This window comes from Salminus brasiliensis, chromosome 12 (genome assembly GCF_030463535.1).
Source record: "Salminus brasiliensis chromosome 12, fSalBra1.hap2, whole genome shotgun sequence".
Taxonomy (NCBI): Eukaryota; Metazoa; Chordata; class Actinopteri; order Characiformes; family Bryconidae; genus Salminus; species Salminus brasiliensis.
The window spans coordinates 12,373,548-12,385,074 of NC_132889.1; the positions used below are offsets into that span (position 1 = coordinate 12,373,548).

The 11,527-nt window shown below is 38.3% G+C and overlaps 1 protein-coding gene across 3 annotated transcripts in view; it reads left to right on the forward strand.

Moving 5' to 3' along the window:
• The window catches only part of prkcab (protein kinase C, alpha, b), a 195,610-nt gene extending 186,045 nt beyond the window's left edge, over nt 1-9,565 (forward strand). For all 3 annotated transcript variants that reach the window (XM_072694130.1, XM_072694131.1, XM_072694132.1), the window contains one exon: nt 3,293-9,565. In XM_072694130.1, the coding sequence (XP_072550231.1) occupies nt 3,293-3,460 (168 nt within the window). In that variant the 3' untranslated portion in view covers nt 3,461-9,565. The remainder of the gene's footprint in view (nt 1-3,292) is intronic.
• Nucleotides 9,566-11,527: the final 1,962 nt, after the last annotated feature.

The window sequence follows — 11,527 nt, forward strand, 5'->3', positions numbered from 1 at the left end:
TATATGCTGTTCAGGTTGCTATGTCGTATTTAGAAGCTGTCAGATGAACACTACTTGTTCTTAACAGACACGCATGAACTTTTTTACACCGTATACTTTCTTTATACCAGGTTACATTGTGGTCTAGCTACCCAGCTAACTGGTTAACACTACAATAATTAAAAACACACTTCTAGTTTAATCATTCAAATAAAGCATTATCTAAAAACTGAGTTTATGTTACCTGTGTGCCAGTTACCAGCTAAATTGTACAGTATATATATATTTTTAATAAGCTGACCTAAAGATAACAAATAGCACAGAGCTAACCTGGCTAGCTCGATGCTTTACTCTCTTAGTGAGTGGTATTGCCATTTTAAGTCTGCAAACCCATTCAGATCACGTCATTTAGAATCTACAAACTGCAGTTTAACAGTGTTTTGTGAAATCACATTTTGGGGGGAGCTATGGTAGTGGAAAATAAACCAGGTACCAGGTACCAAAAAGTGAGTAGTATAGGTACCATGCAGTGGAAAAGCACCAGAAGTTTGGATTATGATGTGAATGTTTGTTGTGATATTTGTCTACATTTATATTATTGTCCAAGCTTGTTGCCCAATAACTACTAACGCCGCAGTCACAAACTGACTTTGGTAGCTTAAGAAGGCAGTGTAGAGATATGCAACATTCTATTTTCTGAGTCAAATCATTTTATTTGGAAAACCTGGGTCACCACAGGACTGCGTCACACTCTTTCTGTCTTTCACGCCTTTCTTTACTTCTTTCCTCCAGACTCTAAATCCACAAAGAATCTAAAATAAGACGACCTGCAGCTAAAAATATTTACTGTCACTCTGTACAAAAGCCGCTGCGCTGTCAAAACTCATGGCTCTGTCGGATTTGACTGTCGCTTTATGAATAGCAAGGCTGTATAGAATAACACCAGGGGGCAAACTGTCCTAAATGTCTTTATGCCCGGAACTGGTGAGAGAATGCTATTATGGGTGGGAGAAAGGAATGCCCTCAGTTAACCTGGTTTGAATGAAAGAGTCTGAGAGAAAGGCCTGTGTATTTTAAGGCTAGAGTGATGCTTATGTATCAAAGCCAAGTGGCGCCCAGTGGGACGGACTGTGTGTGTGTGTGTGTACCAGCCCTGTGACTCCTGTGGTGAGTGTGTATGATTTGATGGGGGCGGGTTAAAAGGGTCTGCCTCCCTCCCTCTGCGCAGAGGGTTTCTCCGTTCTCTTTGAAGTTCTCTTTTCAGCCAACTGCTAAGTCAGACACACCTCCACAGATGCAACCTTCAAATCTCTCTTTTCCGCATCTAAACTAGTTCATTCAGAAATGGCTGCGTGCTGCTGTCAGGGTGAGAAATTTAACAACAAAAAAACAGACAAAATGTGCTAGAGAGAGAAAAGTGCCTGAAACCTCAGCAATCTCTGCTAACACCCCCCCCCCCCATCTGTCTTTCTCTCTCTATCTCTCTCCCCCAATCTCTCTAGACTCTTTTTCTGTATTCAATTCAAATAGCCATGTTGAAACGAATGGGCATGAATAGCAAATAACAACTGTTGCCAAGCAGATAATAGAATTCTTCATTTTAATATTGACAAAATGTACGAGATGCACAAAGTAATATTTCATACATTTCCGTGCAGTTCTATAAATGATATATTTACATGGGCTTAGTGTGTAAAGGTGTGTACATATTTAGCTGATCATTGTAGACCTTCTGGAATCTCTCCTAAATATAAGCACAACAGATCCTCAGCTTTGTTTACTTTCTCTTCAAGTGATGGAATGTAAGTTTTTAATGACTGTAAAACCTCTTGTCTGAGATCTGTTTTTTAGACCACGATGAGAGATGCTGCTCTGCTTTTGTGTGGCCTGAGCTGTGAGCAGAGTGACCTTTTCTAGTCACTTTCCAGTGCTTTGTATGGCCCCCTGTCTCTAGTTCTAAGTTTCGGGCACTGAGTCTGTACATTGTTGAGGTTTGTCTTTCTTTGGGATATTGTTTTATCAGGTAGTCTGTGATAATGTGTTTTCTAGTAAGTAATGTATATCATTCTGTATAATGCATTGCTGGAGGAAACTGAATGAATCCAGAAGTACTGTATGATGCATTGTATCGATCATTCTGTGTGTTTGAGAGAGTGTAGTGGGTGGTAGTGTGAGGGTGATATTTTTCACTAATATGGAATAAGGGGGTCTGTTCCTGGGTGTGTGACTGAGGTACTTGTGGTGGTATGATGAAACTGGGGTAGATTGAAGTGCAGTTTTAGAGCTCTTTTAGCACAATGACATCATGTTCAGTTCTGCACGCCAGCGTCATAGCATTTCTATATACTGTCATGGTGTCTTTACAGAATTCAAGATTAAAGTTTTCTGTGGGATTTGCATCCCATAATATGTTTCTTTGATGCACACATCACTGCCTTATATAAATAAGATTTGTATTTAAATAATTAAATAATGTAGCCAGATCTGAATTGGTAGATTGAATGTATTCCGTGATTTTTTAATGGTATAATAGTCTCTTCTTGCTTCCTCTCACTGTACCTCTCTGTCTCTTCCTATCAATCTTTCTTTCAGTCTCTCCCTCTGATAATTTAAACAAAATTCATAATTTTACCACACAAAAGTAAAAACTTGAAACAAACCCTATTGTATATGAAAAAGTCCTAGAAGTAAAAAGGGCACGTTATTCTGCCACAGCCATTTCTTTAGCTTGTGCCCTTGCTTTTTTTAAACTTTGTTTCTAAGCATTTTATATTCCTTCGAGACTGCAGCCATGACCTTTGGCCACGTTCAGCGATTTCTTTAGAACTTTCTTTAAACATGGGGAGTTTGCGATGTGTGCCTTTTAATTTAGTTTTAAAAAAGACACATACACCAAATATTTATGAGGTCTGTTACCACCACTGAAAACCTGCCTCACTTCTGCTGTCCAGTTTCTATTCTCCACATTTGCACTGACCTAAATATTGCAAGAATTCCAGTCTGTGTATATGTATCGAATTTCAGTGGTGCAAAAGGGATATAGATTCACTGTGTTTAACACATCTGTATACAGATAACACATCTGTGTTACTTATGTCAAAAAAGATTCAGATTTGGGCCACTTCTGAGCATAACCAAAGAATCATATGAATGCTTGGATAATTAATTATTTTCTATGGGGACAACGTCCTCTATATGGTTCTTTTAGTCAGCTCACAAAACATCAAAGCAATTAAAGAACTATATAGAGTGTTGGGTGCTGTAATACTCTCTGTCAGAGCCTGACTCTCATTTCTTCCCTCTCTAAATGCAGTGTGGAAAAGGGGCGGAGAACTTTGACAAGTTCTTCACACGCACCCAGCCCATGCTGACTCCACCAGACCAGCTAGTCATCGCCAACATCGACCAGAGCGAGTTCGCCGGCTTCTCCTACATCAACCCACAGTTCATCCACCCAACCGTGCACGGCAGTGTGGTATGAGAACCTGAACGCACCACCAAAACTACAAAGTACAGAGCAGCGGGCAGCAGCCTCCTCCACTTTGCGAACTCAATAAACCTATCTATACTGTTGATGACCCTTTATCAGAGCATTTTGGAATGGAGGCCTACTGGAAGGGGGAAAACTTTGGTCCGAATGGGATGAAAGCATCGCAAAAGCATATTTCTACATCTATGTGGCGCAATATATTGAATACATGGCAGCATTTCTTAAGTTCAAAGATAAAAAGGCTTTCGAGCAGTGATGCCCTCACAGCCTGTCAACATATCTGGCTATCCTGTCAATCCATTGTTTATAATTTACGCAATATAACGTTGAGCTATAACTGCGAAGGCTGCAAAGTCATCAGCAGTCTTTATGTCTTTACGTTAAGTTGAGAATTGCTTGACACTTGATTGCCCAGTTTTAAGTGCATCAGATAACATTGGAGCATTGATCAGTGTTGTGAAACCTGGCCAGTCCGTAATTGTAATATTAAATTGCTGGTACATTTCCACCATGGACCCTTGGCATCCCCCCTCCACAACCTTGCCATTCCATGTGTGTGAAGCATGTTGACATGAAACAGGTTTTTGTGTCCCAGACTTGTCCCTTCCCTCTTATCTACTGCCATTTCTAAACTTCTTGAAATATATATACCTATACATACATATATACATATATAAATATATATTTGTAAATTTAAAAAATGATGATCTGTTGTTATAGGAGTGCCAAAATATAAGTGCATTGAAAGATTTTATAACACCCAATTATATATGCATAAATATGAATTTCCTACTAAAGCTCTTATGGATGTTATTTGTCCTGACTCAGACTCAATCACACCGTTTCCTGCTCCTGTTCAGCATGATAGTTTCTTGACCTTACATTTTATTCATGATGACATTTGATCCATTGGGAGCTGTTCTTTGCGTCAGCCAGCATGCCATACACTGTTCGTTCAAGGCAGACTTAGTATAATAATGAACAGTCAAAGATTGGCATAAGGGATTTGAGTTTTTACAGAACAGGAGTAAATGGCTTATGTGCATGGTTAGTCTTATACCACAGCCTGTTTGCCTGGTCCATACTGACTGTAGAGAAGCATTATGAGGAGCTATTGCTTTCCTTGATGGTGCAGTGGATGTTTAATGCAGAAATGCCCAGTGCACCTGTGATGATCTAGATGGTTCTGCCATTTCCAACAAATGGAAAAAGTTGGGGTATGTAATTAAAACAAACTGGATTGAAAATTGAAAGAAAGTTTTGATGAGCTGAGACTTCTTCACACAATAACTAATAAAGATACACTCTTAGACAGGTTATTTAGTATATGTTTACACTATCGTTCAAATGTTTGGAATAGTAATAATTGCCATATTAAACTGTATTTACCTTGGCATAATTGAATGATGAGTTCACTACATGGAAGTAAAAACCATGAACCTCAAACACTGTTGTGTCCTTTTTCAAAAACAAAATCTACCTACATAAAACTGAAATACCGGGCCAATTCCAAAACCACAAAACCTTTACATCTTGAGGGATTATAATTACGCCCCCAAAATATACATATAATATACATTCAGTCTACTAACAAATAAGTAACGACTAGGAGGAGAATTCAGGGGAATATGGAAGTGAGGCTATAAAGGCTAAAAGCCATCCCTAGCCCACCGGGTAATGCACCATTCAGAAAAAGGCCAAACGAAGGATGCTCTTATAGTCCCTTGTGGGTATGCGACAGTCAGTGAGAGAGCTGTGTAAGTTAGGGGTAAGCCAATGTGCTGGGCTAACCCTAACATACTCTATTAAAATTTGACTAGCTTACCATACGCCATGCCGCCTGGACACAGAAAGACTCAAGAACAATTATAAAAAGTTGTAACAGTGTTAAATGCATTGTAAGGGTAGGCTAGGCTAAACTATGATATGCCATACAGCTGTGGGTCAATACAGCAGTACTTTTTTTTCTATGAGCCCAGCCTAAAAGGAAAATCAGCGCTTAATTCTGAGGCTAAATAACAGGGTTGTAAATACGCTTGCAAAACCAGATCTAGGCATTTTTTACCCCAACCATAGTCTCATATGTACTATCTATCCACCAAAGGACCGTTTAAAATACTCAATAAATTTTAAGCATTTTATGGCACCTTTAATTTATTTAGATGCAATAAGTTATATGTTAAATGTTGACTTATGTCACAGACATAGCCAAGAGGTATATAAAGTAGTGTTAGAAGTGTTATTCAGTATTTCAGGGGACAAGATGTTTGTTCAGAAACTTGTAGGGGTGATGTAGGGATGTAAGAAAAAACGCATCAGCAAAAAATCAGCAAGCAAGCTCCACTTTAAATTTAAAAGACAATGAAGCAATGCAGTTCAACTGACGAACTTTCCTGGTGTGTGTAGGCATGTGTGTAAGAGAGTTAGCGAGAAAGACCTTTAAAAGAAGCTATCATAAGTTACTACCAGAGTATTATAGCTGAAGCACTATTGCTATTCTGGATCACAAAAAATCAGCAGAGTCAGCACCATGTGTTAATGGGGTTTAGTGATGTATTCAGGCTGTGATTGAATTGAACACACAGGTCATCAGATAAAAAACTGAACCAAAATTCCAAGCTTTTAACAACAGTTCCAAACTTTTGAACGGTAGTGTACATAGCAACTGTTATATGGCAACTAAATACTATTTGAATACTTGGACTGAGGTTCTTTTCTGTAATGGAAAATATGTTAAAAAGGGTTCATTAAAGAATCTTTTTACTATATAGCACCAAATAGAGGGTTCATTTAAAAAACCTTCTTGGGTATTATATGTCTTTTTGCGAGGAGCATATGCATGCATAGCTCACTAGCTAACAAGTGGTCTAAAGTCCAACCAAGAAAAATCATTGCTTTTACATAATGGTGAATATATTATAATATAATATAATAAAATGTACACTCAAGACTGGTGCACTTAATAAAAAGTTGTAGATGGGTTGAGTGTAGAGACCTTGGAGTCTGAGGGGCATTTCTGTTTTAACCGGTTTGTTATTACAAGATGCACAATGCCGTTGTATGATGCATGCTCTTTTCTCTGTTTGTAAAGTCCAATAGAGCACCCAGTAGGGAGGCAGCGGTCTCCAATATCAATACCTGCCTCTCTGATATTGTGAGACCAAGTGTTTATGTACTTTCTGGTGATGAATTCTGTATGCTACTATATGCTCTGAAGTTCTTTTCAAAAGCTGTTTCATTATATATACATATAGTATTTACCTTCACTTTCAAACTTTTTTTTTTCTTATTATTATTTTGTTTGTTTAGTTTTTTTTGTTTGTTTTTTGTGGGTACCTTCATGTCGAGAGCTATGTTTACCGTTACACTAAAGCAACACTATATCAACCTTTTTTTGTTTCGTTTTGTAAATATCGAGGCTGTTTCAAAAGAGATTTAACGTTAACTGTAGATTTTATACCAAGAACTTGAATGTGCTTTTACTAACTTAGAAGGTTCGGAGATTTCTATATGTTTTAGATGATCTGAGGCTAGTTTGGCAGAAACTTTGATAGCTTTGGTACAGGCAGAGTCTTGTTATCTATGTATTTCGCGTATTTATCCGCACTTTGCGTTCACGTTTATGTGGCGATAGACCTGAAGCAGTATCTAGGTTGGAGCTCAGGGCCTTGGATCAGCGTTACTTGCCTTGAATTGACCATCACTCCTGCAAAAGTACCTGTCATTGCGTTTGCTTTCACTATGTGCATGCGAGGGTACAAGCAAATAGGAGCATGCATCTACAGTGTCGCATGATACAAAAAAAATAATTTAAAACATCCTCTAGGGATTGCCACGTCATGCCAAGTGTAAAGTCTGTCATTTGTTGTCTCATACTGTCCTTTCTTCTGCTTTCGCCTGGCCACTGGACGGAGAAGTAGATTAGACAGTAGTTAGACTTCTATAGACCTACCCCTGCTCTTGATGGCCCCAAAAAGGCTACACTTTCTATCAGTTTTCTCTACCCTCACTTGTGCCAAAAAGTAGCACCTACACGAATATGAATATGAATATGAAACTTCTTATAGGGGAGCTAAATAAGCTTAAGATTTCACCAATCAGACAAATGGTTCTCCCTATCTTATATACCTCAGAGGTGTTCCTATCAAATGTGAAAACTTTCAATTTGGAGTTTCCATTCATGTGCCAAAGCTTACAGTGGATTATGAAAAATTTACTTATTCATTTGCCCCGATTGTGCTCCACCCACAGACGCAGTCTTAGATACGGTTGTGAGGTTGGGCAAGCTATTGAATTGAAGGTGGAGTTGCTACATAGTCTGGGTTTCCACAATAAATACTATGCCATTAACTTTAACTGTGTTGTTGTAGCTAATCTAAACTAGACAGGTTTGAAACAGCAGTGTATTTCCCACCATGCTAACGTTACCTCAGTCACAGGGACACACCTGATTGATCCTAAAATAGTGACCTTTTACACATTTACAGAAGTGGAAAAGCATTGACAGTGGTGTAGCTAGAGTGATGTAAACAACCCCACGGCAACAAGCTTTTCATGGGGATTTCTTATATTATCTGGCAGAGGTCAAACTTTAAATCAGATTATGGAAAGATTATGGAAGTCCTGTTCATGACTATGGTAACTATGGTGGTGAGTGTTGGTGGTTAAGTACATGTGATGGGCAACAGATTAAAACCTTTCATTTGCTTGCTTACTCTGCCCACAGCTCAGACCTCCAGTCACAGTAAAGAGAGAGAAGACATGGAGGAACAACTCTTTCAACAAACTCTCTCCAAAGCCCAGTTTTGCTTTTGTGAGATTGCGGATCTGATCTATTGGGAAAAAAGCCAGTTTAAACTTTATTATTTAAGCCATGCATTACAGTCATTTCTACCACATTTAACAGAGTGTTTTTTGTTTTTTTAAATGCCAGCTCACTCAGTCACTGGTATTTAGCCAGACACAACTAAAGAGAATTTGTTTTGTGTGGTTGTAGCTAAACTAAAAAGTCGCTAATGAACAATCTGCCCTATTTGTACATTCACACGGGCCTTGTGAGGAGTTACAGTGCTGGCACTACTGGTAACATGTATCAGTGTGTGGAATTTGGGTTCTCCACTTGCTGCTACATTTTGTAGTACTGCATAAAAGATATGAGGTTTTCTTTCTTGTTGGATGCGCTGTGTTTTTTTCCCAGGCAATTGTACATTCTCAATCTTAGCAAGGGCAGTTTGGCTCGTTAGGAGCTTATTATTGTTTAGATCAATCAGAGTAATAGTAAAATATCACTGATATGTGACTATACTCCAACTCATGCTTTTTCCTGTGACACAGACTGTTCTGTCAGATCCAGGATCAGGTTCTTTAAATACATCACATCACATTATTCATACAGAAAAACAGATTTAACATCAGAAACTAGATAAGACCAAATCTAAATGGAGAAATTTGACTAAAAGTTGTGTTGAATAAGATAAGCTTGTCCAACCTCACAAGAGTTTCAGCAACAGACTGCGTATGTGGGCGGTGCTTGAACAGGTCACTCGATTTGGGTCTCTTGCTTTTTCTCTTTCTCTTTTTCATTGAATGACATGAAGGATGTACAGAATGTTAAAGGATGTTTTTTGATCTGGTGAGAAATATCTATTTTGAGTAAAGCAGTAGTAAATACAAGATGGTTGATAAGGCCAGTGTGCCCCGTATTATCAAGCAAGAACTGTAGTGTGTCTCACATTGAGAGTCTTAGATGTCAGATAACGCCTACTTAAAGTCTCCCTGGGTCAATGAGAACCTAAATATATCATATATGTTCATAAGAGATTTTAGAATTGTGGTAAATACATAGTAAAATTACTCTGAAGGTATTTTAAATGCAAACTTGAAACATTAATATCACTTTTAGAAACTATGGATGATAATTGTCATAGATTTGATCAGAAATCTATTGCACTCATTCACAGGAAATCAATGAATTCGGGACAAGAGTTTTGGTTAGAAAAATGTTTTTCCATTCTTGTTTTCCTTTACCCCGTTTTTGCGGTTTTGTCCCTATGTTCATTGTGAAAGAGACTGTGTATAAATAAATGTCTAAGAAAAGCTGTGGTTGGGGTCCAGAGTTCTTGATAGCAGGATTGTGTTGATAACTGATGACTGACCCTGAACTCATGACATGCAAAGAGATCATTTTGCTGTACTGTACAAGCGTACACCGATCAGTCATAACATTAGTCCGAAAAGGGATCCGAGATCCATGGATGCCCCACCTCACAACTTACAGGACTTAAAGAATCTGATGCTAATGTCTTGGTGCTGGATCTCACAAAAGTTCACATTCAGAAGTCTTGTGAAGCCCATGCCTCAAATGATCAGATATGTTGTGGCAGCAAAAGGGGACCTACTCAATATTATGTGACAATGTTATGGCTGATTGATTGTTTTATATTAACAATATATACATTATTCTCTTATTCTCACAAAACTGTGTGTTTGCTCTCCTCGTCTAACACTGGGGGGGTATATTGCTCCGCTTACTCCACTGCCTCTTAACCCAATGCTGTATTTTGTAGTAAATCTAATTTCAGTTTCAGTCAGACTTGAATATCATCTACACTAAATGGACAAAAGTATTGGGGAACCTTTCTAGTAGATTTTGGAGCACTGCTGTGAGAAGTTGATTGCATTGAGCAACAAGAGCGTTAGTACGGTTAGGATGTTCGATGATCACCACCTCACTTCCTTCCAGAAAACACAGTTTCCCTGGGTCACAGCTCAATACTGAAGGGCTTTATAGTCTGTACAGGGACTTGACAAGCTGTATTTGTGAAATAGCACATCTGTGTCAGCAATGGGTGTGACCTAAAAGTAGCTGAATGTATTCATTATGAGGGGTGTCCACAAACATTTGGAGATTTGGAGTGTATAAGTTACTTCTTACTTTGTTTAAACACTCTAATTTATGTGGACATTGTAGATGATCCAAGATACTTTTAATTCAACGAAAAGGGGTCTGAGAACCGTGACCAACCTTCTTTATGGGCTTCCCTGCAATCTTACACTCCTAGATACTTTTTTCTTTAGAATTTACTGAACTTTAAAAGTAGAAATTTCCAATTGAGGCACTTCACTTAAGACAAGCAGCTGAAAGCTGAAAGCTGAAGCTACTCCAAAACTCTACTAGCACACAGGACGACACACACAGCTAACAACATCACACAGTGTGTGTGTGTGTGTGTGTGTGTGTGTGCTATTTCAGACTAGATTTATTACAGGATCAGATTCAGATCTTTTACATTGTCTATAGGCTCTTTAAACTTCATCAGGATTAGACATATATGCTTATAGGAACCTTTATGTGTTAAACACAGGCTCTTCTAACTCACATTCCATTAATGGAAATTGCTGTTAACAGAACTACCCTTTGAAAGGTTCCCTAAGAAGCCAAAAAAGGTTCTTAATAGTTTGGAAAATTGCTTCAGAATTAAGCTTCAGAAATGGTTCTCAGTTTAGATATTTAAAAAAAAAAAAAATTAAATCAGTGTATACACATTTTACATTATGTGGTGGTTCTGTGAATTGTGAAAAGGTTCTTCACACTCTCACATTTCCAAAAATGACACAAGATGGATGCTTGTTTTACACTAATAGAAATAATAAAAATCCACTATTAATTTTTGATGAGTGGTTCAGTACCATTTGAATACATGTATGGTTCTTTGTCTGGTAAAATGGTTCTTCTTATACAAAGAAAACCTCTTGCAGATAGTTTTGCACTGAATTGTTTTTAAGAGCACTAAAAAAGCGTTTCACTATTGTTACCACTCAAATAACCCCTTTTCACTTGTGGTGCATACTTGCCCCATCCTGGAGAGTTCAGATCCGGCACACCTGGCTCTAACACTGAGATGCTCCCCAACGGACTCCATGATCAAATGTGTTACGGTTATGATATGAGCTAAACTGAGCTAGAACTGAGTAGTCGTCACATTTTGGCACCTTTATTTAAAAAAAAAAAAAAGCTTGGCTACTCCAGGCTCGGCACTGTACTATGTAGCTGCCTAT